Raw genomic sequence first — 27,717 nt, forward strand, 5'->3', positions numbered from 1 at the left:
TCTCTAAAACACTCCCTTCATATGAGCCCAATTCTATGCATGGATAGTAGTTCTGCTGCTGCAGCAGTGCAACATAAATGGAGCATCAACATTAGCAGCCTATAGCCATTGTGTTTCTATTTCTCAGGAGTGGTGTTGCAGCTTACAAAGAAAACAGATAAAACCTGCAATTCCTTAGCTTTTGCTGTCTGTCAGAATGTGGGCCAAAAGAACTTGACTATATCACAACATTTGTACAATGTAGAAACAACAGAGAAGCTGCCAAAAGTAACAACTAGGTGAATGAGATACAGCTTGTTTTCACACAGGCTCCTTTAAAACTTCGCTAGGAGGGACTGTTAAGGCTTATTGGAGTAGGTGGGTTGACTGATTTGGGAAAGGAGGTCAAACACAACATCAGGAGTTTGATGAATGCTGCTTAAATGGCAAATAGTTTTGTAGTATATACAGTGATTATTTGAAATGAAATTTAGTAACTTTAAACCTCCTCCTTTCTTAATTAAAAACTGGGGAAATGCCATAGGGACGTAAGCCAAAAGTCAGCACATGCATGTAGTCTTAGAAGCTATCACAAATTTCTGCCTTAGGAAAAAAACCACGGCAACTTCATCACTGCTGTAAGTAGTGTGGCAAGGTTAAGTAATTGTTTCCCATCCATACACCCCCTTAGGCTGGGACATCACTGTGCTAGCAGGTGCAATACTATCTGTGTTTAGTATGGCTCCCTTTTTGGTCCTGGAATACAGCCAATCAATTTATGACACTTTGAGATCGTATCAGTATAGATCACCTACCTCAGTACGGGAGTGATCTGAACCCAAATCAAACAATTCACCAGCTTTCAAAATACCACTGCATTTTTTAGATAGACTTTCAACCCTGCAATGAGTTGCCCCAAGGTTGATTTAGGAGAAGAACCCAAACCACATTGGTTTTGCTTTGACTGAAATATTAAGTTGAATGCATGTGAGCTCACAAGGTTTTGAACCAAAAAGTTTTTCACTTTAGACATAGAATTGATGACAATATAATGAGCTCTGTGAAAGGTGATAATACCTCCAAATGTATTAGTTGTCTGGTAGCTGTATTTGGCTTATATCTTTAAAGTTTGAATTGACTATTTCAAACTCTGTGTTTATAAAACAATGCAAGTTTTATATTCATCACATGACACTGCTAGAAGTGAGACTACCCTTAAACAAGTCATAATAGGCCCATCCCTTGAGCTGTGACAGGCTCCTGTTTCCTGGAGGGAGGGAAAGAACCTTCTACCCCCCACTAAATTCCAGAAATTACACGAGAAAACATTTTTAGAAACAGGGAGTGCAGTAAGCCCTGCAGGAAAGATAGCTGGACATGGCTCCCCTTGGTGAGATCAGGGTGCCTGATAATGGAGCAGCCTTTCTGAAGTTTAGAGGGAAGAACAGGGTATCAGGAGCCTCCATAATGTCTACCACCATCTTGTGTGTAACAGAAATGGGAGGCAACCTGTAGGAAGACTACCAAAAATAAAATATCATCATGTCACCCTTTTAACCTAAATACCGTTTTGGCTTTTAAATAAATGTCTGGTATGGCGCCTGTACCATTTCCAGAAATGGTGGTGGTTGGTTACCTATGTTTAATTATGGGGTGTAGGCTACAGTCATACCATATCCAGTCTATGTTGTGTAACAACATCCATCTTTGCTGTGATGGTTTAGAACTAATTAATCTCTGTTTCAAAACGGCCAATCAGCGAGCAATGGACAGTGACAGCACACAAATAAATAAAACATCCACAAGGTTTTCTTTGACCAGTGTAATTTGTGCCATTCAAGCTCTGGCCCCAAGCTCAAAGTCTATTCTACAACCTCAAATAAGCTAGGCCTAAAACAGATACTTCATACACATTACTGCTCTGATTGAAACTTATAACACTTCCAACAGAATGAAATCAACACACTTGTTTTCCTTCATTGATTGATTGTAAAGCAATGCTTACGCTTCTATGGCCAGTGTGTATGGTATATAGCTGTATACCAAAACCACTACACTGATGATCTACTTCTAAATATGCATGGACCATAACTCTAGTTTACACAATGTTCATCCTACTCACCTTTAGAGAGGAGCCTGAACCAAAACCCCAGTGCCAAACACCCCTATACTTTGTGGCGGAGTAGAAGCTGCAGTCCAAACCTGGACCCTAATTTTGATGCCAGCCCTATCTCCAATGTGGCAACTGAAAATCCTAGATCCAAGTATTGGGTGTATTGAACTTCAGATATGACAGTTGCAGATTAGGCCCAGGCCCATGCTGGAAGGAATCAACCAGCCATTAAGCTATTCATGTCTCCTCCTGAACAAAGAACTTTGTGTACTGTGGAGATATAAATTAATAAGACAAGGTAAGGTAGTACATCCTAGGTAAGCACAGGAAGGCTTGAAATACATACAGAAATACAGACTGTGGCAAGAGCTGCAGGGCTCTGGGACTTTTAGTCCTAGTTTAAGATTCTGAATTCTACTTAGGTGAGGAGAGACTGACTGTCTGCTGCATGGCCTTTGTGCAGTAGCCACCCTAGAGAAAATGGCACCCTTGTTGTCATTTGTGGCACAGAGATGAGCCCTTCAGCTCAGGGTTGAGGCACATTGGTGGGGCAGTAGAAGAAGCTTGCATGGTTGTAGCCTGAGCAGTTACCAGTTCTGTCCACAAAGACAGGATTTCAGTCTCCAGGACTATCAAGCTGGCCTCTTGCACCAGCACTAAATACCCAATTAAAAAAAATATGGGGGTTACATTCCAGCTCTTAACTGAGTGGCATCACCATACAAGTGATACAGAAGTGGAGACTGAACTAACTTGTTGGCGCATAGAGGTGATCTATCCATGACAGGACAGAGACATGTGTAGGAAATATGGGGGGAAAATAGAGCTGCTGCCACCCAGTCAGTGATCAGAAGGTGTAGCTTGCGAAAGGGTTCCAGACCCACTGAAAGTACCCAATTTACTTTTGGAGAGGGGAATAGAGCTATGCCAATATAGCATCAAAAAAGATGATCTTAAATTCTCAGGCCCTTGAACAGCTGCTGGGCTGTAGTGCACAGACACAAGGGTAGAGAGATCCAGGTGGGAAAAGCAGCAGCCTTGGTCAGTGTCATTTTCACAGGTAAGCAATCCAATGTGTTTACTTTCAGTTTTTGTTTACATTGAGTACCATTGCCTCTAACTTCCAATGAGCTGCCACAAAGCAACAGATTACAAAAATGCCATCGACATTCACTCTGAAAGCATCCATGTCACAATACACAACGATGTACCGGAATTATACAAAGCCAAAAAGAATATAACATACCTAATTATGCTGACTAGAAATCAAACTTGACAGCAAAAAAACCCAGACAACAAAAAAACCCAACCCCAATGTCCCTGCAGGAATCAGTACCGATGCTTTGACAACATCCTGGTAACGAACCCATAAAATTTCCTTAGCATGCCAAAACCCTCATTTCCACATCACCCATGAATTCCAAGCTCATCAGAGAGATGATGCTGCATTCATTACAGCAACTATTTTTTTTCTCAACATGAATCAGCTTCTCATTTTTACACAGGGCTAATATATTTGAGGAAAAAAATAAACAAATCAACAGTATAGGCACCATAGACTGCTCAGACAGCTAAATGCTACAGCAAGAGAGGCTAAAGATTCTCCAACTTCAAACTCTTCTCCGCTTTCATTAGCTTCAATCTTTAACCAAAAAAAAAAAATTGTACCTGATCAGGGGCATTACTGAAATGAATAAAGAGAGGAACAATCCTGCTGTTTAATTAGGAGGATCACAATCAAGAACCAGACCAACAGAAGTTTTCTAATGTTAGGTCTTCTACACTAGCCTTGAGCTATATTGTTTGGATTTTAGGAGTGTTACTAAAGCTTCACAGGTACTATATTCTCCCTACTCCACTGAAGCACAGAACCACTGTGCTGCCGGAAACAGAGTCAAATCAATATCCCATTTCCTCTTGACAAAAGCCACAATCCTTCATGTGTGTACATGCCTCATATTTACTAATGAGGTATTATTAGATACTAACAATGCCTGTTCTCTTACGGACTTCAGCATAGACCAGTGACACATGAAGAAAGCTCTTCTTCATTCAGATACAGCCATTAAAAAAATATTGCACTTCCTTTAACCTTAAGCCCAATCTGCACAGAAAAACTTAAACCAAAACAAACAAACAAACAAAAAAAACCCCTTCAGGAGTACTATATTTTATGCACATATTATTAGTATCTTTTCCATCCTGTTGTTTTAGTTGAATTTGGTCCAGTATTTAAAAAATGTCCAGAAATTAAACAGTCCGAAAGACACTGCAGGCTCTTTAAGGCTAAATCTCCCCAGTGCTTCTAAAATTTAAAGTATCTTTCTTTTATTGTCCGTATACTGCAAAGCAGTGGCCTTCCAGGGCAAAACAGCTAGCAGTTCAAACAAACAAACAAAATCTGAAGCAAGGGAAGATGGGTGTACTTCATGGTCTCACCTGGAAGAGAACAAAGCAAATGGATCCTGTTTGAAAATGATACACAACATTAGCCATTTATTTTTAGTTTTACCTGAAGCTCTGTATAGGAAGGGAGGTAACAAAAAACCAGGACATACAGGTCAATATGTTGAAAACTCACAAGTGATATTGAGTTAAAACTTGATAAACCTTACTTGGGCCTGATTTTCAGAAAGTGTTCAGCAATCCCCTTTTATAAAGCAAGTTGGGCACCCAAAAATAGAGGCACCCAGAATCACTTGGTTTCATAATATTGGCCATGGTTTCTATTCCTGGATTATTAATTATTTGTATGCATGTATGTTTGAGAGAATCCCAGCTTCCCCACCCCAGTTCAGTTGGAAACACAATTTAAAGAAAAATATATTAGGGACAAAAGTCCAGCTGACTAGATGGGAGAAATGGAAGGAGAGAAAAAGGAACAATTTGTGGAATAGAGGGGAAGGCACAGTCCAAAGTTCATATGATAAATTGTATAATCAAACACTTACATAGCACAGGCAAGCCATATATCTCAATGTGCTTTACAAAGTTAGCTCAGTATCGGTAACTCAGTTTTACCGATGGGGAAATTGAGGCACACAGTTGCTAACTGATGCACCTAAGAATGCACAGTGAATCAACGGCAGCACTGGGAATAGATCCCCAGCATTTTGAATCCATGGGCCATGCTTCCTGTCAGCAGGTTGACGACACATTTTGGTTTTGTAATTTTTTTTTTTTGCCTGTTGCACTTAAAAAAACGTGTACTTGAGACATCTGTATTAATCATTAAGTTGCTCAGTGTTAGTGCTGGTAACAACTTTGGACTGCTTCCATAGCAGGTTCATAAGTTTCTTAGCTTTTACTCTTGGAGTATATTTACTGCCAGCTGTCTCTGCAGCAGCCCCGGTGCTGGGATTGCCGTACAGGGAGGGGGAGGGATTCAGTTGGCCCTGATAATTTGGCAGTTTGTAGATGACAAGTGATTGAATGTGCACTTGTGAGTGAGTGATGACAACCCTTTTTTTAATTTGCTCTTAAACCTTAAAGTGCAGCAACCTTATCAGGGTGATTTATGTGAAAAACCAGGAGAGGGTTTTATTCAGTTTTTTTTTTAATTAAATGATTGGTGAGCCAAAAAGGTCTTAAAATGCTAAGAAACATGTGATTTATCATTCCATGCTAACGCAAACAGCTAAGGGGATTTCCCTCTCATTCTCTGCACACACTACTATCACCACTGGGGCGCAGGGGGAAAAGGAGCAAGCGGGAGACCAGGCTTGGAAAGCTTCAACCCTAAGATAAAATTCTTGAAATATGGGAAAAGGTATAATGAAGGTTCTGATGTAAAACGTTAATTTCACCAGTTGCTACCAGGTGACTGGGATTATAAATCATAAGCAGAACTGAAGGTGTGATGCTGTCATACATACCACCTGTGATTCTGAACTAGGACTTGCTGACATTCTCATATATGACATCACTGATGCAGAACTGCTGTTTCTTCTTTAGCCACATCAATTGCACACACTGGTGAATAAAAATGTATTGTTCCTGGAAGAAAGACCAAACGTATATATTTTTGCACCTGGTATAGTTTGGTTAAACCTGGCCAATAACGTAACATTGATAACAATAGTCTGCACACAGATTCTTAAATAATATCTGTAGTTAATAATATTCTTGCTGCATATCTGTCCCCATTCAAGAAATTAGACTATACAACACCAGTGGAAGCATAAAGCTCATCAGAACTGCCCGTGTCACTATTCTTGACTCTTACTAATTAACTGAATAATTAATAGGCTGTAGTCGTGTTGACTGAATTTGACATCTGGAGAATGGTGCGGTCTGCTAATGGGAATCATGACTTATGTAAGGCAATAAAATGTATGAAGATATAAGTGAGGAAGGGGTCAGGTCTTATTATTTGATTCTAGAGGGCTCTTCTATCGATTAGACAAAGGTGTAACAAGATTCAAGGACTGGAAGTTGAAGCTAGATAAATTTGGACTGTAAATAAGGCACACATTTTTAACAGGGAGCATTATCAACCTTTGGAACAATTTACCAAGGGTAGTGGGGCTTCTCCATCACTGCTCATTTTTAAATGAAGATTGGATTTTTCCCCCCTAAATGAGATGCTCTAGTTCAAACAGGAATTAATTCAGGGAAATTCTAAGGCCCGTGTTATGCAGCAGGTTAGACTAGATTATCACGGTGGTCCCTTCTGGCTTTGTACTCTATACATTATTAGCCCCCATACCATTTTGGCTATTGTTTGGTCAGATCCCACAAACTAAACAGTGTCAGTACTTGGAGGGGAGACCTCCAAGGAAAATCCAAATACAAGCAGCAGCAGCGGTGACTCTGTAGGTGGCACTCCCACCTCTGCGGTAGTAATGCCCTGCTGTGGTAAGAGGGGCCTTGTTGGTGAGATGGAAAACTGAGGTTATTACAAGATCCTTGGCATGGTTTGCAAGAATAGTTACGTTAACCTCACAGTGCTGGGCAATTATATTCTAAATCCTAAATTGCCCCTGAAATTGCAACCTGTCTGGTAGCTTTGGAGGACACTGTTGAATAACTGCTACATTTCCCCTGGCTGTAGCTGCATTTTGGGGTGTGTGAAGCAATTCTTGTGTGTGTAATTTTGGAAGTATTTTAGTATATAGAGGAGCCTCTGTACAAAATCCTTATATTCTGATTGCTTGAAAATATATTATACCCTTATATCATCATACTCCTTAGATTTAGGCAAATAAAAGCCTACTTGGTGCATTTCTATGCATGTTTCTATAACTTGTGACTCATCACAATAAACAGCTAAAAACTGATGGTTTCTGTTGACAGAGTGTTTAATAATTTATTTATTTATTGTGGGATTATCAACCACCAAATTACTTACACTATAAGAAGATTGGGGCCAGGGCCATGTTTCATTGTATGCATGTACAAGGTTAAGAACAATGTTGCCTTGATCTTTAATTGGGACCTCTGAATAATAATTAATTTCACCTTGAATTCTAAACCTCATTCCAACGTAAATGAAGGCAAAACTTGATAAAACCATCAATCCTTCTCCAGACCTTGTGCAGAAAGGGAACATTCACGCAAAACCTGGCACAGATGTCTAAGAGGTCCGAGATGGCTTTAAGCCACAAAATTGGGGTTTGGATTTCATATTTCCTCCCCAAAGTTGTTCACACCCGGGATTTAGTTCAGCTCCTTACAAATATGGGAACATCTACACAGGGATATAAGCCCTGCAACATGGCTATGGCTGGTCTCCACCCTCCCAGGGTCCCAGAGCTTGGGCTCCAGCCTGAGCCTGCATGTCTACATAGCAATTTTTCAACGCTGAAGCCCAAGCCCCATGATCCCAAGTCAGCCGACCCAGGCCAACTGTGCGTTTTACATCCCCAGGTGCGCACACACACACTTTGAGGCCAGCTCAAAATTCAGATCTCAAATCTAACTGGATTTCAAACATCCATTAACCTGGGATTCCCGGTTTTGATTCAGGCTCATCTCTCCTCTAAACTCACCTGGGGTTCATTCAGTTTGTAAACTGTTCAATGAACAGTGGTCAAGTTTCCAGTTTGGAAGGAAACATGAAACCAGGTGAGCTGTGTGTGGTTTCAAGGTTTGTAATGAAAGGTTCACACAGCTGTAACCCGTCTGTCCTGTTTGCTCTTAAATTATACTGACACCTAGTGGCCTGTGTGGATACAGCTTTATAAAGACTAGGAAATTCCACTCTAATTTAAGAAGAAAAAACCTGAAGAGATCAGGGCAGAAATGGATGACACCCTGCCTGCGAGGTAAGATTTTCCTGTTTGTCAGGATGTATTAGAGCAAGCTTTGGTGACTAAAACAGGTGTCTCCCCTTCACAAGGCCAATGGGATGTATCCTTGCTCCCCAGTATTTAATCCTGCCCACTGGCACCAGTTCCTGGAGCACTTTAATCTTGATCTAGTTTTTGAGGCGTTACAGAGCCCTTCTGTTGGTGTGTGAGTATTAGGAAGAGAGAGAAAAGAGGATCTAGCAATGCTTTGCTAAAATGCCAGTGCAGCAGGGAACAGGCCAGCTGGCCAACAGTATGAAACTGGGAAACAATACAAAAATTGGAAAGCCATCAAAATGGATTGTGTGGGATTGGGGAACTCCCTGCTCCCCAAATAAAAAGGAGATCAAGCAGCACACCCTGGTCTCTCCCATCACTCTCCTCTGAACCATACTCAACTGAACAGAAGTAAAAGCCTATTCTATGACATGGTAACTCAGTGAAATTCCAAGAATTAAAACTAAAACAAAAACACTAAATAACATCCATGCCTTAAATCGCAGTCTTTCCTATGACATCACTAGGCATTGGCTCAGGTCAGGTGATGGGGAAAAGTGCTTACCTGGCTGACTCCTCTGGAGAATGAAGTCCTCCACATGCAAAAAGCAACAAGATAGGCAATGGCACTGCAGGCTTCCCTCATACTACCTCAGCTAATTTGCATCTACCTTGATCTGGAGTGACCCATCTCTAAGGACAGTTCATCTTCCAGACCCAGTAAATCCTGTGCATATCTGTGAAGTCTGCCAGTTGTGCTGGTAGTATTGTGATGTGGTCTCCCTGCTGGGAACTGGGTGGAGATCACAGACATGTTTCACGTATCCAACAGGCAACTGCCAAATAAAAACTTTCAGCTATAACTAATGCTCTTGGGAATAAAAAGGGGCAAATAATTCTGTTCTAAAACTTTGGTCTATTTGTTTCTGGAATAATGAAATTTTCACAGAAGTATTTTTTTTTATTTTTCAACAGAAACTTTAGCCAACAGAGAGGGAAGTAGGGGGAAGAAACCTCATGCCCCACCTTTTGTTTTGTTTTTGTTTTCCAATTTTTGTATTGTCATTGTATAAGTCTTGGATCATCAGCTTAGTCAGCTGACACTTTCCTGAATGGATCTGTATGGTGGTCTGATCTGACTACCAGTCCTATACATCATTTAAATCCTAGATCAAGTCCACTGTTTTTTCAAAATGGTGCATTTTATATAACTCATGCACTTCTATTTTAATGCTTGTTCACAGACTAGTTTCTTATAAGATGGGACTAGCCTGTCTGCGTTAGCAAGCTTCAGCCAGGTTGTAAGTACATTGATCTATCCTGATCTATTGATAGTTTAGGTAGCAGACTCATAAAAATGTGAAAGTATTATACATTTAGCATGGAGAAGACAATTATTTTATCTATTTACAGGACTATGTCAGAACCTCAATAGATTCTGCAGCATGAAATAGTTATGATACCTACATTAGTGCAACTTGGTATTTTTAATACATTTAATTTTGAAAATACATGAAAATGAAATTCATACCTCTGTCTGTACCATGGACATCCTATAAGACCGCATTTCAGACACCAGCCCTAATATATCTACAAACTCATGATCACGAATGTGCTGTAAGAGCCGATCCAATGCTATAAATGTTCCTGTCCGTCCCACGCCGGCACTGTAACACATATCATTACAGGTTACTACTTTTTGGGGGTGGGAGTGGAGGGGATAAGGGTTGTGGGGTAAAGAAAGCAAATGTTGTGCTGTAATTCAGAATTATGAAATAATCATCCTTATGAAAATATGTCTAATTTGCACTGGATTCACACAATTGCCTAATCCTTCGAATATATGCCGCATAGTAATTCACAGTTCACACACAAAGAATGCAAAGGACTAAGGGCTTTGCAATTATTTCACCTTTCTTAAAAAAATTATAATAGTTATACAGAAGAGCTGTGATCAGCAATTGACTAATTCTGCCTAGCTGAAACTATCTGGGCTGAAAAACTCAGACCCTCAGAGTGATATTCTGGGCAAAATCAGACTGGGTAAATTTGGCCCCCCCTCTCAGTCTTACATTTTCTTGACTGACCACCTTTCTCCCTTATGCTGGCTAGTCCCTTTCTCCCTTATATTTTTTCCTCATGATGATGAGAGGTATAAAACTACTTGAGCTGTATCTGTGAATTCAGATAGACCTACATTATGGTGCCTACAACAAATGAGCTTGACAAAGTTATACTTGTAGTTCCACAATGTTTAGTTTCTGCAAAGTCAACAGACTTCTTGTGAAATGGTCACTGCTTTTGAGGGCCACAGAAGAGATTTTCAGCTGCTGGGGCCTCAATACCTTTTAAAATCAGGCAATTTATGGATTTAAGAGGCTAACTTTGGAAGGATGAGGGAGGAGATGGAGAAAGAGAGAAAGTCTCACACACAATATATTTGTTTTTAATAGAGAGAGAGAGAAAATCTTAGTTTAATTTTATTAGGCCTGATTTTTAAAGGTGCAGAACAGTTTGATGTAAATAGGTGTGGATCCAACATTCTAAAAACCAAACCATTTGCTTTCACATTCTTGATACAACTGTATGTGAAATTGCATACCTCAGAGAAAAGTTTTATGTGAACATGGGGTGGCTGTAGGCATAAATTGACTAGGTAGATGCAGATAATATCATATATCTGGGACTCTGGTAGGATATTTATTAATCCAATAAACATGGTTGATTTTATAAATATGACCGAGATGGGATAAAAATTCATGAATTCAGTAAGAGGTTTTTGATCTAGTTAATTTGACATGTCCTATCATTAATCAATTAATCTACTTTCATGAATTTGGCAGACATGATAAAAAATCATGACTTCAATAGATAAAATAATAAATGTATGACTAAGAGGTAGTAAATTTAATAAATCCAGTAACAGACTATCAATTTCATGCATTCATTAAAGTTAGAGAAGAATTTTAATGGTCTCCAAAAGTATTCAGAAAACATTAATTGGTTCATTTTTTCCCACTGATTTCATGAAACCGTTACTTCTATCCATGAATTGCAAGACCTACAGTACACTTCAGCATTCTATCCAAAACCACATTTCTCTGCAGGTGGCATTATCCTTATGAAAAATTAAGACACTATGGTCTAGTGTACCACTGCCAGCCCCTGTACTCTCCCCATGCAAAGTATGCATGAGCCAGGGGAGTTAAGTATAGGGTTGTGAAATTAAATGCTTTATATAAGTCCCCTCTTTGAGCCTACCAGTGTCTGTCTCAATTTTGCATTAGGGCTCTGTCCTGCAGCTGTACTCAGCATGATCTAACCTAGTAACTTCTGTGCAACAACTCATCAGGAGAGCTTCAGGACTGAACACTATTAGAAATGAAAAATGCTGCTATTGCACCACTTCCTAATGAGAATTCTGGAAATCTCATGAGGAGCTAGAAAGGGTGATACTGTAAAAGCCTGTTTGCTGAGTAATGTCACGGTTATTTAGAGCACACCATATGACTGCAAAGGAAAATTTTCCAAACACTACTTCAGTGATGAGGAAGCTATGCTGGAGGCTTTTGACATTGTTTGCATGCAACATAACTGCATCTATACATACCCATACACACATTTTCACAACTTGTGAGCAGATGCCTTAGGATGGGTGATATAGGGAGGTAGGGCTAATAGCTTCATGAAGCTTTGAGTTCCATTCAGGGTATACGTAGCAGTTTAAACTCACACTAACTGATCTGTTACACACCTCTCTCTACGATGTAACCCTATAGTAATCTATCATTACCAGGAGTAATCTTACCATTACACATTGTGGAGCAAATTAATCTTTGATGTCACTACAATGGAGTTACATCAGGAATCAATTTGGCACAATCTTTAATGCAGCAGCTGCCTTCGGAGAGCTCAACAGTGTCTTACAAAAAGCCTGACGATGAACAAAGGTGACAGTTACTATATTAAAATGCTGCCCTCAAGAAAAGAAAAACACATATATTGTGTCATGCCTACTGCCTGCCCATGGATTTAACTCCTAACATTGTGTACTGAAGGCCAAATTATCTGAGAGATGATCTACACAGAGCATGTCTCTGTAGGGAAATAGCATTCTGCTTCACAAGACTGTTTTGATTTTTTCCATCTGAATTGCAAAAACATGGAAATGCAAGTGTTCGGCAAGGTCCTCAGATGATATAAAACAATGTAGCCTCATGGACGTCAGTGGAGTTATGCTAATTTACCTCAGCTGAGTATCAGACCTGCAATATTTTTCTATGATAAAAATACACATGGTATACGACACTCACTCTCTTTCCCCTTAAATCTAGGAACATAGAATGAAATCCTGGCCCCATTGAAGTCAATGGCGAAACTCTCACTTACTGCAGTAGGGCCAGGATTTTACCATAAGACATAAATAAAATACAATTCTCAGCATCTTAAAGGTGGAAAGAAATCCCTCCCTCCAGTGTTCTTCTTGATGTATTTGAATGGTTACGCATTAAAGGAAAATGGAAAATTAAGCCTTTACCTGCAGTGTATGGTCATGGGGCCTTTACTCTTTGTTGACTGCTGTCTGACCACCTGTACAAACTGCAAGATGCTCTCTGCAGCATTTGTAGTGGGGACACCATGATCAGGCCAGGCAATGTAGTTAAAATGCATTACATCTTGTACCTCATCAGCCTAAGGTGGAAAAAACAGAACAGCAGCATGTTCATGTTTGTTTTACCTGTGCAGACATGTTCAATCTGACTCATGCATTTACAAATGCTGACTAATGAAATTAAAGTTAGTCAAAAATGATAAAGATTGTATGTGAAAATTTTCAAATGATTTTTGCTCCACAGTTTCAAAAAGGAAATACATTTTCAGTTGATATTTTTTGTAAAACTTAAAAACAATAATCAAAAATTGTATGGTTTGAGGGTTTTGTTTTTGTTTCTCCCTTTTCTCTTCCTTTTCACTCCATTTTTCTTGAAAGAGCAAAAACTTGGGAATTTTAATATCCAGATTTAATTGGAAAAACAAACAAACAAAAACAGTTTTTTGGGAAGACTTTTTTTTAACAAAAACATTTGGCATTCAAAAAATGTCTAACAGTTCTAACTGAAATATATTAGAAGGCTAGGACATTACTTCAACAAACAAAGATCTGGCTTTGAGACAAATGCACTCAAGTGACAGTTTTTTATCCCCACAACTCAGGACAGAGAGTTGATGCTGTAAATTCCTACAACACTACGGTTCTGATCCATTGTATCAGTCTCCCATTCTTGCAGAAGATCAAATAATGATTTCTGTAAATATTAGTCCCATTCAAAACACTGGGAGGCAGAGCTGAAATTGGAAGAGACATCTGAAAATCTGGATGCTTATCCAAACACCTTTGGTTCAGAAATCTGATGCTCTCAAAAGAATTTCTATATTTCCTGGTTTTGATAGGCTGGAAATAGCTCAAGAATGGACTTTCTGGTCCAAATTAAAAAGTATGGGAATGCACAGGAATGGTCGCGGTTTGATTCAGTTCTATTACATTACATTTTACAACTGTTTTGCCCATTCCTAGCTGTACTCCTGCCTGTGCCTGACCCTTAACAAAACTAAAGTGTTTGAAAGATTGGAATGTGCAGTAGGCTCCTCCCACTTCCTCTGCTTAGAGCAGTTAATACACCAAAACATTCTATTTCACAGCACCAAGGGATGGAATATCATTCATGAATTAAATTTTGTTTTATTCAACAGCATTTAGGGACATGGCCTCAAAAGAATTCCAAGAAAAATGCACAATTACCTCCTTTACAAACAATATCCCTCAACTTCTATATCCTTATTTTCAGGCCTTGAACAGTTTATAATTGAAAATGGGACTATTGTCTGATACACAGAACCAAAAAAAAATGTGACTGAAATGTGGTCTCCAAACAAACCATTATTAATTATTTGTACTACGCTAGCACTTAGAAGCCCCATCATGCTAGGTGCTGTGCATCAGGTCTTCACTACCTAAGGATCCTCCTGGGAAACCTCAGATATCCAGTTAGGCACCATTAGTGCTCCTTTGCACCACAGCAGCAACGTACCAACCATAACAGTTTTTGTGGTGGATTCTGTGGTGTGAACATTTGTCCACTAGGATCTAGACTAGAGAGACAACCTTTTCTCTCTGGAGATGCCTGGGATGGATAGAAATTAGAGAAGGGCCTGAACCAAAACCCCAGATCAGAAATCCTTGAAATCTGAAGGTGCTTGCAATCAAAATCTATTTATGAATGTTGCTGTTGGTCCCTTTCTCTATAACTAACTGCCCCAAAACTCCAGGTCTGAACACCCCTGAATTTTGGAGTGAGAGAGATATGGATCCAAATTTTGCAGGATGGGCTGATCTCTAACGAAAAGCAATGAAACATCTTTCACTGTCACCTACATAGCTGATTCTGAAGTTCCTATAAGACCAGTCCGTTTGCTCCTCCTCCGAAAGCATCTCCACTGTGATGTCCCCATAAGCAATAGGCTCTTCTGTAAAAGGCCAGTAATGATCACATTTCACCTAGAAGAAAAGAAAAACAGTACAATCAAAATCTATTTAGACTCAAGTTTGGGAAGCAACACAGCAGAATTTTGGTTGGCACTTAAGCATGCATGTGTTATGTAGATGTGTGTGTGTAAACTCTCAACAAAAATGAAGCTTTAGAAAAGCAGCCACATTATGGCTCATAGACTGCAGACAGAAAAGGAGTACTTGTGGCACCTTAGAGACTAACAAATTTATTAGAGCATAAGCTTTCGTGAGCTACAGCTCACTTCATCGGATGCATTTGGTGGAAAAAACAGAGGAGAGATTTATATACACACACACAGAGAACATGAAACAATGGGTTTATCATACACACTGTAAGGAGAGTGATCACTTAAGATAAGCCATCACCAGCAGCGGGGGGGGGGGGGGGGGGAAGGAGGAAAACCTTTCATGGTGACAAGCAAGGTAGGCTAATTCCAGCAGTTAACAAGAATATCAGAGGAACAGTGGGGGGGGGGGGGTGGGAGGGAGAAATACCATGGGGAATAGTTTTACTTTGTGTAATGACTCATCCATTCCCAGTCTCTATTCAAGCCTAAGTTAATTGTATCCAGTTTGCAAATTAATTCCAATTCAGCAGTCTCTCGTTGGAGTCTGTTTCTGAAGCTTTTTTGTTGAAGTATAGCCACTCTTAGGTCTGTGATTGAGTGACCAGAGAGATTGAAGTGTTCTCCAACTGGTTTTTGAATGTTATAATTCTTGATGTCTGATTTGTGTCCATTCATTCTTTTACATAGAGACTGTCCAGTTTGGCCAATGTACATGGCAGAGGGGCATTGCTGGCACATGATGGCATATATCACATTGGTAGATGCGCAGGTGAACGAGCCTCTGATAGTGTGGCTGATGTGATTAGGCCCTAGGATGGTATCCCCTGAATAGATATGTGGACAGAGTTGGCAACGGGCTTTGTTGCAAGGATAGGTTCCTGGGTTAGTGGTTCTGTTGTGTGGTGTGTGGTTGCTGGTGAGTATTTGCTTCAGATTGGGGGGCTGTCTGTAAGCAAGGACTGGCCTGTCTCCCAAGATCTGTGAGAGTGATGGGTCATCCTTCAGGATAGGTTGTAGATCCTTGATGATGCGTTGGAGAGGTTTTAGTTGAGGGCTGAAGGTGATGGCTAGTGGCGTTCTGTTGTTTTCTTTGTTGGGCCTGTCCTGTAGTAGGTGACTTCTGGGTACTCTTCTGGCTCTGTCAATCTGTTTCTTCACTTCAGCAGGTGGGTATTGTAGTTATAGGAATGCATGGTGTTTGTCTTTGTCTGAGGGGTTGGAGCAAATGCGGTTATATCGTAGCGCTTGGCTGTAGACAATGGATCGAGTGGTATGATCTGGATGAAAGCTAGAGGCATGTAGGTAGGAATAGCGGTCAGTAGGTTTCCGATATAGGGTGGTGTTTATGTGACCATCGCTTATTAGCACCGTAGTGTCCAGGAAGTGGATCTCTTGTGTGGACTGGTCCAGGCTGAGGCTGATGGTGGGATGGAAATTGTTGAAATTATGGTGGAATTCCTCAAGAGCTTCTTTTCCATGGGTCCAGATGACGAAGATGTCATCAATGTAGCGCAAGTAGAGTAGGGGCATTAGGGGACGAGAGCTGAGGAAGCGTTGTTCTAAGTCAGCCATAAAAATGTTGGCATTCTGTGGGGCCATGCGGGTACCCATCGCAGTGCCGCTGATTTGAAGGTATACATTGTCACCAAATGTGAAATAGTTATGGGTCAGGACAAAGTCACAAAGTTCAGCCACCAGGTTAGCCGTGACAGTATCGGGGATACTGTTCCTGACGGCTTGTAGTCCATCTTTGTGTGGAATGTTGGTGTAGAGGCCTTCTACATCCATAGTGGCTAGGATGATGTTTTTAGGAAGATCACCAATGGACTGTAGTTTCCTCAGGAAGTCAGTGGTGTCTCGAAGATAGCTGGGAGTGCTGGTAACGAAGGGCCTGAGGAGGGAGTCTACATAGCCAGACAATCCTGCTGTCAGGGTGCCAATGCCTGAGATGATGGGGCGTCCAGGATTTCCAGGTTTATGGATCTTGGGTAGCAGATAGAATAGAGGCTCGTTCACCTGCGCATCTACCAATGTGATATATGCCATCATGTGCCAGCAATGCCCCTCTGCCATGTACATTGGCCAAACTGGACAGTCTCTACGTAAAAGAATGAATGGACACAAATCAGATGTCAAGAATTATAACATTCAAAAACCAGTTGGAGAACACTTCAATCTCTCTGGTCACTCAATCACAGACCTAAGAGTGGCTATACTTCAACAAAAAAGCTTCAAAAACAGACTCCAAGGAGAGACTGCTGAATTGGAATTAATTTGCAAACTGGATACAATTAACTTAGGCTTGAATAGAGACTGGGAATGGATGAGTCATTACACAAAGTAAAACTATTTCCCCATGGTATTTCTCCCTCCCACCCCACCCCCCACTGTTCCTCTGATATTCTTGTTAACTGCTGGAATTAGCCTACCTTGCTTGTCACCATGAAAGGTTTTCCTCCCCCCCCCCCCCCCCCCCCCCGCTGCTGGTGATGGCTTATCTTAAGTGATCACTCTCCTTACAGTGTGTATGATAAACCCATTGTTTCATGTTCTCTGTGTGTGTGTGTGTGTGTGTGTGTGTGTGTGTGTATAAATCTCTCCTCTGTTTTTTCCACCAAATGCATCCGATGAAGTGAGCTGTAGCTCACGAAAGCTTATGCTCTAATAAATTTGTTAGTCTCTCAGGTGCCACAAGTACTCCTTTTCTTTTTGCGAATACAGACTAACACGGCTGCTACTCTGAGACTGTGGACAGTTGTCATCCCCAACAGAAGAGCACTGATGATCTCAAATAACAAGTGTTCAAATGCAGTGAACAAGATCATACATGAAAGGAAATGAAAATATATGTTCCAAGTGTTCTCTATTACAGTGTAAAGGACCATGATGTAATATTTTTATTTTATTTAGATTTAAAATAATAAAAAGACAACCAACTAACACTCTAGGCACCCTAACACAACCAACCATACAGTAAATACAATAAAATTAAACCACAGAAGCATTAAAATCCATTCCAAAGGAACCACTTACCCCAGGGGAGGGCAAACTATGGCCTGCGGGCCAGATCCAGCCCGTCAGGGCTTTCAATCCATCCCGAGGGATTGCCAGCCCCGTGGCGCAGTGGGGCTAAAACAGGATCCTTGCCTGCCCTGGCCCTGCGCTGCTCCCGGAAGTGGCCGGCACCACGTCCTTGTGGCTCCTGGGGGTGGGGGCAGAGGGCTCCATGCGCTGTCCTCGCCTGCAGGCACCACCCCCCACAGGCTGGGAACGGGGAACCACAGCCAATGGGAGTTTTGGGGGTGGTAACAGGCGAGGGCAGCACGCAGCAGAGCCGCCTGCCCCTTCCACCTCCAGGGGCCACTGCCGGACATGCTGGCTACTTCTGGAAGCGGCACAAGGCCAGGGCAGGCAGGCAGGGAGCCTGCCTTAGCCCCGCTGCATGATGCAAATAGTGCAGGCTGGAACCCAGACCCCAAATCCCTCCTGCACCCGACACCCCAATCTCCTTCCCTGAGCCTCCTAACCCCTTGCCTTGAGCCTCCTGCCACACCCCATACTGCACCCCAACCCTCTGCGAAGAGCCCCCTCCCGCACTCCACACCCATTACTGCACCCCAACCCCCTCCTCTGAGCCGCTTCCTAGACACCGCACTCCCTCCCACACCCTCAGCCTTCTTCAGACACCCAATGAAATAGGTGACTCTTTCAGCGTGCTTGCAAATCTGAGTTATTTTGGAACAAGAGGGTGGGAAGAGCAAGTTCCAGATCTCCCACAGAGAACAGCCTGCCAGTCACTCTCTTTCTCTTACAATGAGGAGGATCCAGTTAAGTGTCCATGCTGACTGGAGCTGTGGAAGTATGGCATGGGGAGAGAGGCATATCTATTGGCCTGTGCCAGCCCATTTATGGCTTCATAGCTCATAACCAACACATTAAACTCAACCCAGAGACCAATGGACAGCTAGCTATCCTGGAACATTGCTGTCACTATGTCCTGCTCAATAAGCAAATTGCTGCATTCTACACCAGCCTCAGTCTCCGAACGGTTTTAAGGTGTAATCCCATGTAGTGAGCATTGCAATAGCCAAATCTTGAGGTAACAAAAGCATGGATAATGGTGGCAAGGTCTGTGGCCAGAAGGAAAGGCTACAGTGTCCTAGCCAGGCACTGATGGGAAACAACAGACTGGGCCACTGCTCTGATGTGGTTATCAAACAGCTCGGGGGCTAAAATCACCCGAGTTGTGAACACTTAACTAATGACAGATGTACTCCTTCAATCCAAAGGCTGATATTACCCCTGCCATCTCCCCTGGCTGCTTCCCCAAACCCATCATCATTGCCTCAATCTTAGCTGGGTTGAGCCTCAGCCAGCTCACTTTCATCCATGTGCCAACCTTGACTAGACAGCAACTGAGAAGCTGAACTGCATCATCCAAATCAGACAAGACAGATACACAGAGTTGGGTGTCATCATCATACTGCACCCCATGTCTCCTTACTAGTAAGAAACTTGAACAGATGATTAGGGAGGAGTATAAAAATACTGCTCAAGCATGCAGGGGTGTAACTAGGAAGGCCAAAGCACAACTGGAGTTGCAGCTAGCAAGGAATCTGAAGGGTAACAAGAAGGGTTTCAACAAGTATGTTAGCAACAAGAAGGTGGCCAGGGAAAGTGTGGGACCCTTACTGAATGGGGGAGGCAACCTAGTGACAGATGCTGTGGAAAAAGCTGAAGTATTCAATGCTTTTTTTTGGCCTCAATCTTCACAGAAAAAGTCAGCTCCCATACAGCTGCACTGGGCAGCACAGTATGGGGAGGAGGTGATCAGCTCTCGGTGGTGAAAGAACAGGTTAAGGACTATTTAGAAAAGCTGGATATGCACAAGTCCATGGGTCCGGGTGCAATGCATCCAAGGGTACTGGGGGAGTTGGCTGATATGATTGCAGAACCATTGGCCATTATCTTTGAAAACTCGTGGCAATCGGGAGCGGTCCCGGATGATTGGAAAAAGGCAAATATAGTGCCCATCTTTAAAAAAGGGAAGAAGGAGAATCCAGGGAACTACACACTGGTCAGCCTCACTTCTGTCCCCAGAAAAATCATGGAGTAGGTCCTCAAGAAATCCATTTTGAAGCACTTGGAGGACAGGAACAGTCAACATGGATTCACCAAGTGCAAGTCATGCCTGACCAACTTGATTGCCTTCTTTGATGGTGCTGTAGATATGAGGAAAGCGGTGGATGTGATATACCTTGACTTTAGCAAAGCTTTTGATACGATCTCCCACAGTATTCTTGCCAGCAAGTTAAGAAATATGGATTGGATGAATGGACTATAAAGTGGATAAAAAGCTGGCTGGATCGTTGGGCTTGGTTCAATGTCTCATTGGCAGCCGGTATCAAGCGGAGTGCCCAGGGGTCGGTCTTGGGGCTGGTTTTATTCAACATCTTCATTAATGATCTGGACGATGGGATGAATTGCACCCTCAGCAAGTTCGCGGATGACACTAAGATGGGGGGAGAGGTAGATATGCTGGAGGGTAGGGATAGGGTCTAGAGTGATCTAGACAAATTGGAGGATTGGGCCAAAAGAAATCTGATGATGTTCAACATGGGCAAGTGCAGAGTCCTGCACTTAGGACAGAAGAATCCCTTGCACTGCTATAGGCTGGGGACCAACTAACTAAGCGGCAGCTCTTCAGAAAATACCTGGGGATTACAGTGGATGAGAAGCTGGATATGAGTCAACAGTGTCCCCTTGTTGCCAAGAAAGCTAACAGCATATTGGGTTGCATTAGTAGGAACATTTGCCAGCAGATCAAGGGAAGTGATTATTTCCCTCTATTTGGCACTGGTGAGGTCACATCTGGAGTATTGCGTCCAGTTTTGGGTCCCCCCACACTACAGAAAGGATGTGGACAGAAACTATTTCATTAGGAGGGAGGTGAAGCACTGGAATGGGTTACCTAGGGAGGTGGTGGAATCTCCATCCTTAGAGGTTTAAGGCCCAGCTGGACAAAGCCCTGGCTGGGATGATTTAGTTGAGGTTGGTCCTGCTTTGAGCATGGGGGTGGACTTGATGACCTCCTGAGGTCTCTTCCAGCCCTAATCTTCTATGATTCTATGATATCCAGGATCATAAGCAATGTACATGTATTAGCCGATTATTATATTTCACATTCCATTTTGAAAAATAATGCTTTGTCATTTTTACAGAACTCTCACAATGACAGTGTCCCTATTATTATTAAAATACCATTGACATCTGCGTGTCATTCATATACGTATTATCTGTGCAAATGGCTAGAACTAACAAAGAAAATAGCTGGGAAGCAAATGTGGATGCTACAAATATCATGGCCAAGACTGTGTTGATTTGGTTATCTCAGCTTAATGAAAGAATATCTATTACATTGACATCTGTTATAATGGCTGCACTGAAACCATGCAATAGAGCCTGTCGTGTCAAATGCTAATTTACAGAGAACAATAGGATATTTGGAGGCACGCTTCAATGAAGAGAAAAAGATCACTGGTGCCATCTTTAATTTTAGTATTGTTTTGTTCTCTTGAAAGGTGCCAGAACAACAGCCTTAGGAAATGAGTGTTCTATTCATCCACACAAGTAGTACAGCATGGGCTCTGGCAGCTCCTCCAGGCTGCCCCAACAATGTGCTGGCCTGAAGGGAGAGTAAGAATCTATTCCAGTCCATCGGTGCTGGAACTAGTGGTGCTGGGAGTGTTGCTGCACCCTCTGGCTTGAAGTGGATTCTATATATACAGGGTTCACAGTTTGGTTCAACGGATCTCAGCACCTTCAGTCACCATGGCCAGTCAATTCTCTGCCTCTCTGCTGAAACTCCCAAGCACGGTGCCAACTGTGTTAGTAGTTTTTGTGATGTGGATACACACCTGTAGACTAGGAACTGAGCTGGGACCACCACTAATTTCAGAGATGCCAACAAACAGCTATCAGAAAGTAACAATTTTTAATTTGCTGCCAGCCTGGATTCAAACCAGTAACAGTCCCCTGAGCCATCCACTCCCTATTGCTGCCATTTTAAAGTCTAATTTGAGTCAGGTAAGAATCTTGTCAGCCTCTTAGAATGGGTAACTTCCTAGTAAAGATAGGACCAAAGCCAAACCTGAGGTCCAAACACAGCTGAACTTCAGGAAGTTCATTTGGATTCAAATATTATGGCTCCATTTGCTACCATTACTCATGGTACCATTCAGCAGCAGCTCTTTAGACTTACTATTTATTATCATTAATATTAATGATTTGTGTTACAGCAGCACCGAGAGATCTCCATTCAAACGGGGGCCCCATTGTGCTAGGTGCCCTAACACTACAAACAAATAGAACTATCCCTGCACTGAAGAGTTTACAATAAATGACCATGAGTCTCCTTCTGGAGTTTTGGGTGCAAAGGGCATTCAAAAGCTTGCCTTATGCTGCTGTTTTGTGTTAAAAAATAATGCAAAGGAACCTAATGACCACTGAAATTATTTATTTCCTTGCAAAATGCATATAGGATTATGTTACCTACCCTTCTTTTTTCATTACACTGAGTGAGCATAACAATGATTTGTGATTTTTGCTGGAGAACCATCTTCCAAAAATCATTCCTTGTCTCTGGCAATGGCCCCTGGGTTGCAATGTATTCCTGTGGTGAGTTGTAGCCCTAAGAGACAGGTGCAATTTGTTAATATACTTCATTTCACAGACTGTTCAGAATATACATTTTCCTCAGGAGCATATTTACAACATGCTTTTAAAGTTACATTTTTGAATGTTTAAGTCCAAAATTCAAAGTGCTTTTTAAAAGTAATTCCTAACATGAAGAAGCCTATATCAAGTTTTTTGGTTTGTTGCTTTTAATTCAGTGAAAACTGTTATTTTTTTTAATCAAAATATTTCCAAGGAGATTTTGAGTCCCAAATACTACAGGAGTACCTGGAAATTAACCCGTGTATGGACAAAAGTGAAACTGACCAATGTAAATTCACTGTCAAAAGTTAGTGAAGTACAAGAAATAAACAGCATAAAAATGAAAACTAAATCAGGGCTTTTTTTTTTAAACAAAGTTTTAATACATTTAATATGCTGTGAATTCACACATACAATAGTTATGTATCCTTATCTTGTCCTTTCCCCAAAAAAATTAAATAGCATTTGTGGTGAATTAAATGTAATAGAATAGAAAGGAAAGGATTAATCACATCAACTCTAATCAAGGAACATGTGGATAAGTGTTTGCAAGCTCAAGACCCAAATCAGTAAAATACCTGGTAATCTTAGGCCTAAAATAATAGTAATAGATTATTCTAAAAGGCATAATTCTTAAAAGGTTATCAAATATTTATCATTTATTAAACCTGAAGTACCTTTAGGAGAAATTATACCCATACATTCCTATTCCTATCTGTCTGCTAATCTGTCTGTTTTTATTTGTAGATACTTTTTTGGGCACTATTGTTGAAAAGGGTAATTTTGTAAATAATACAAGATGCCATTTCCGTATCGACTAGTGAACATATTTGCTGGGTGTAAGGGTTGATTTAACTATGACCTAGCTGCCTGTTTACAGTGAACACAGGAGGAGATTATCAGCAGAAGTAGGTTTAGAAAGTTATCTAATATCCAGAGTAGTTGGGGGGGGGAGTCAGATACATTCAAAATACAGTATGTTCCTACATGAATTAGGCTATAGATGTATCAGCCTACAGCATTCAAGTAATTAAAATACTGATGATTTGGAAGCACTTTTCCATAGGCAGCCTAATTCAGCATTTGCCATCTGTAAAAGACTCAGTTCAAACTCAACACTCATAATAATTTATAAGTACAGAACACATTTCATTTTGCTTCATATGGGGTGTGTATGTAACTGATGCACCACATTTCTATTGACAGTGGAAAGCAGATCACCATGAACACTAGGGTTTGAGATGAAACTACCATGAGGTGCCAAGCGGGAGAGTGATCATCCAAATAAGCCAAACACTAACATAGCTGTGTTGTATCTAAAGTATTTGGAAGGTGGTTTTTCTGTATAGTATTAAACATATCTAAAATATAAATATGGAATTGACAAAAGCTGAAGAGACCTATCTGGATGCTATATCTATCTATATTTATATCCATATCCATGGATGCTATATATCTGGATGCTATAAAATTGTCATTCTAGTTTTCTGACTAAGCATCAAATGTACACATTATTGATATTTAATGAAGAAAAGAAAGAGCCTGCCTGGCCTTATCACTTAGTTCTGTGATCTTGTCAGATCTCAGAAGCTAAATAAGGTCAGTGCTTTGTCAGTGTTTGGATAGGAGACTTCCAAAGTGACGCACGAAGTGCTGATATTGATTCAGTGATTCTCTTCCCATTTTAGTCAGTACTGAACCAAGTCTGTAGCATGAAGCTATGGGCCACTGTGCTGTTTCAGTGGAAAACTAGAACACAGATGTGCCCACCATTTGTAGTCATTAAAGATGCCACAGCACTTTTCATAACAGCAGGGAGCTTTTCCCAGCATCCTGGCCAAATTCTTATGTACAAAATTACATTCTGCTTCCCTACATATCCCATATGATTACAGCTGAATACAGCATTCTTCACTTCCTGTCCTAAAACTATAGCAGAATTGCTATGAGCTGTTAGACAGCGACTCTAAACCATGCAGGGAAGAAGGCGTGAACAGAACAATGCTAAGATCAGTGTAGAATAGAAGCTATGTTTGCACACCATGCCCTGGCTTGTTCTCTGTGCATTTTTACTGTACCTGTATCTCTGGTTCACTGCCTTTATTCCACATAGATTAAAATATTGGAAAAAAAACCCTTTAGCTGTTTGAGAATTGCAGTGCAGAGTTTAACCTCTTCACCCATGTCCCCAGTCAATTTCCTCCCATCTGTAACAGGATGCACACAACTTTCAATGTTGCTGTGGCAAAATGTGCACAAAACAGGTTTATGGGCTGGTGAAAAGTGCTGTTCACTGAAGGCAAAATTAGTGAAATTGCGAGGTTTTTTTGTTTTTTTTTTTAAAAAGTCACCAAACTGCTAGGAGTTTTCACTCTTTTCACTGTCTGTGTGATATTTCCCTACTAAGAACATTAAGCCTCAGGTTGATTTGGTCTTACCACTTACAGGAATATAGTTGGCATTAATGTAGTCTGAACCTTCTTCTTCATTCATCGAAACTAATCTGACACGGCTAAAGTCATCTGTAAAAAGAAGGGGGGAGGGGGAAAGAAAGGGGATAGCTTGAACAAACTGTGGGAGGTTTTAAATAATCTCTTAAAATCCTGAAACACAATTATACACTCTCCAGCACAACAAAGGCAAAACTGTAGAAGGCCAGCATTCCATACGAATAAGTACTGCCCAGTTCCTGCTGCATGGATACGGCTTCATTATTGCTGCACACTCCTGCCTTCAAGAGTCTTCTCTGTCGGATCTCTTTGAATCTCATTAAAATCATGAGAAAAAACAAAGAAGGCTGCTCAGCAGTAGGAATGACCTACTATTTTCAATCATGACAAACACAGAGTTTCATCCTTTCAAAACTAAGAGAGACCTATTTCTTTTAAAACAAGCTTTTACCTGCTGGAAAACCTGCATCAATTCCACAATTAAAACTCTTCTCCCCCCTCCCCACCAGAGGGACCCTCGCAGGAGTCTGCATCTATTGTACTTACATGGGAGGATATTTGTATAGCGATTTTTACATCGATTCATGGGAAGGTCAGCAGCAAAATGGGGTATGTCAAGCCCAATCAGTTTTAGCTCCTGTGTATGTCAGAAGGGAAAATGTTGCCATTAAATTAATTAACACCTGAAAATTAATGGTTTGTGAATAATGCTTCTGACAGCCCTGGACTCCAAAGCACTTTATTTACGGACACTACAGGTACAGCAAGTTTCCTTGTAATACCTCATCATTTGGCTCATACCTGGGTGACCACTTCTAAGAGTGGGGAGGGAAGTCTGGTCTCCTTGCCCATTCAACCTTTGGCTACCCTGACGAGACTGTCCGTAGGTTTGTCAGTTACTGCCACCTATTCTGATGATTTTGTTCTGACCTACCACACTCATTCCACATAGGCCACTGAATAGCTATCACATGGTCTCACTATCTAAGCTAGATTTCAGTAATGTTTCCTCAATTACCTAAAACTCTCAGCTGCTTTTGATCCTGAGATTTATAGAATTACTATTGATTACCTTAAATAATCAATCTAAAATATTCTGTAACATACGATCATAAATGAGATGGAGATAATGTGTGCCACCTGAGAGAACAGTGGGTGGAATCCTAACCCTTTCAAGTTAAATGGAGTTTTGCCACTGTGATCAGCAGATCCAAGATTCCACCCAGTGTTTGTTGTTCCCTTTTGTCTTCACTTGACAATCTTGCATTTTTAGCACTGGGGAAATAAACTAGTCAGACAAGACCATGTGTCCCCAGTAAACTGTCCCTTTGTTTCAGAAGATTTGGTTGTCACCAGTACCGTTTTTCATTTTAAAAATGCATTGCAGTCAACTTAGGCTACCACCTGGTCTATGCTACAACAGACATGTGAGTCTGAATGCCACACTCATACCACCCATCGAGTTCTTGCAGTTTGGCAAAAGATGTAGTCCAATTTGGGAGAGGCAGCTAGGAGTTGTCATCTCCATATACATACCTCAAATTGCAGAGAAAATTTATAATCTGAATCTTTGGCCATATCCTTGATGTAGCCATCAAAGTCATCCAACTGGACAGGGCTTTTCAAAAACACACAGAAAAGAAATTAATTTCTTCAATAGGTTTGTTTGTTTTTGAGTACTAACAATTCACTAATCTCTATTTTTAACATTGTATTCTACTAAGTAATTATACCTGGGACAGAGCTTGCAAAAGATTGAAGCTTGTGTACCTGAAATGTGACACATACTGCCCAATGAATCATTTACCTGTGATTACATGTACTGTTTTGTAGCCATGTGGGCAACCGCGGCTAATAGGATAAATCTACCCATGTCATTAAGCTAAATTCTGCAGTCCATCTTGAGGCAAAATTCCCATTGGTTTCAGTTTGAATTTTACCTGATTTAGGATGCAGGATTTGGCACACTGGCAATGGAACATAGAATTGAAAGTCAGGAGAGCTACCAACTCCTGGCCCTTCAAATCAAACTGTCTTAAAGGGGGCCCTCTAGTTATAGCTCTGATTGAAATCTCCATTTAAATTAAAAATGAGCCTTGGATGCCAGATTTGGATCCCGATTCTAAGTCCCATCAGAGTTCAGATGGTCACATCCAGGGTTTATGTTCTGGTCATCTCTAATTACAATACATTGGCACTACTTCCTGGATGGCAGCAAAAGCAGCTCATTTAAACTGACTTAGTGACATAAAAATCCCTTTCATAAAAGGAGAACTATCTGGTAAACAGACACATTTAAATTTCATGTGCACCATAATCACACAAGCCATTAATAGGTTTCATTGGCGGGTCCATCCACACACAGGCCTGAATTTGGGTCAGACAATGTCTATGATGTAAAATATGCACATTTCAGCCCCAGAGCAACAAATATTTTCACGATTGGCTTTGAGAAGTTCAGGTGTTTGCCATGTTTGACATTAGAAGCCAAATTCTACTCTAGCATAAGTGGGCACAATGCCCATCGAAGATAATG

At 41.1% G+C, this 27,717-nt stretch overlaps 1 protein-coding gene across 4 annotated transcripts in view; it reads right to left on the bottom strand.

The window, feature by feature from the left end:
* Positions 1 to 1,786: 1,786 nt before the first annotated feature.
* The window catches only part of PTPRO (protein tyrosine phosphatase receptor type O), a 207,675-nt gene continuing 181,744 nt past the window's right edge, over positions 1,787 to 27,717 (bottom strand). For all 4 annotated transcript variants that reach the window (XM_038382970.2, XM_038382988.2, XM_038382979.2 and 1 more), the window contains 9 exons: positions 26,718 to 26,799; positions 25,728 to 25,818; positions 25,177 to 25,253; positions 22,571 to 22,705; positions 14,813 to 14,935; positions 12,917 to 13,071; positions 9,911 to 10,046; positions 5,968 to 6,088; positions 1,787 to 4,531 (listed from right to left, as the gene is read on the bottom strand). In XM_038382970.2, the coding sequence (XP_038238898.1) occupies positions 5,984 to 6,088; positions 9,911 to 10,046; positions 12,917 to 13,071; positions 14,813 to 14,935; positions 22,571 to 22,705; positions 25,177 to 25,253; positions 25,728 to 25,818; positions 26,718 to 26,799 (904 nt within the window). In that variant the 3' untranslated portion in view covers positions 1,787 to 4,531; positions 5,968 to 5,983. The remainder of the gene's footprint in view (positions 4,532 to 5,967; positions 6,089 to 9,910; positions 10,047 to 12,916; positions 13,072 to 14,812; positions 14,936 to 22,570; positions 22,706 to 25,176; positions 25,254 to 25,727; positions 25,819 to 26,717; positions 26,800 to 27,717) is intronic.

This window comes from Dermochelys coriacea, chromosome 1 (genome assembly GCF_009764565.3).
Source record: "Dermochelys coriacea isolate rDerCor1 chromosome 1, rDerCor1.pri.v4, whole genome shotgun sequence".
In the NCBI taxonomy this organism is placed as follows: Eukaryota; Metazoa; Chordata; order Testudines; family Dermochelyidae; genus Dermochelys; species Dermochelys coriacea.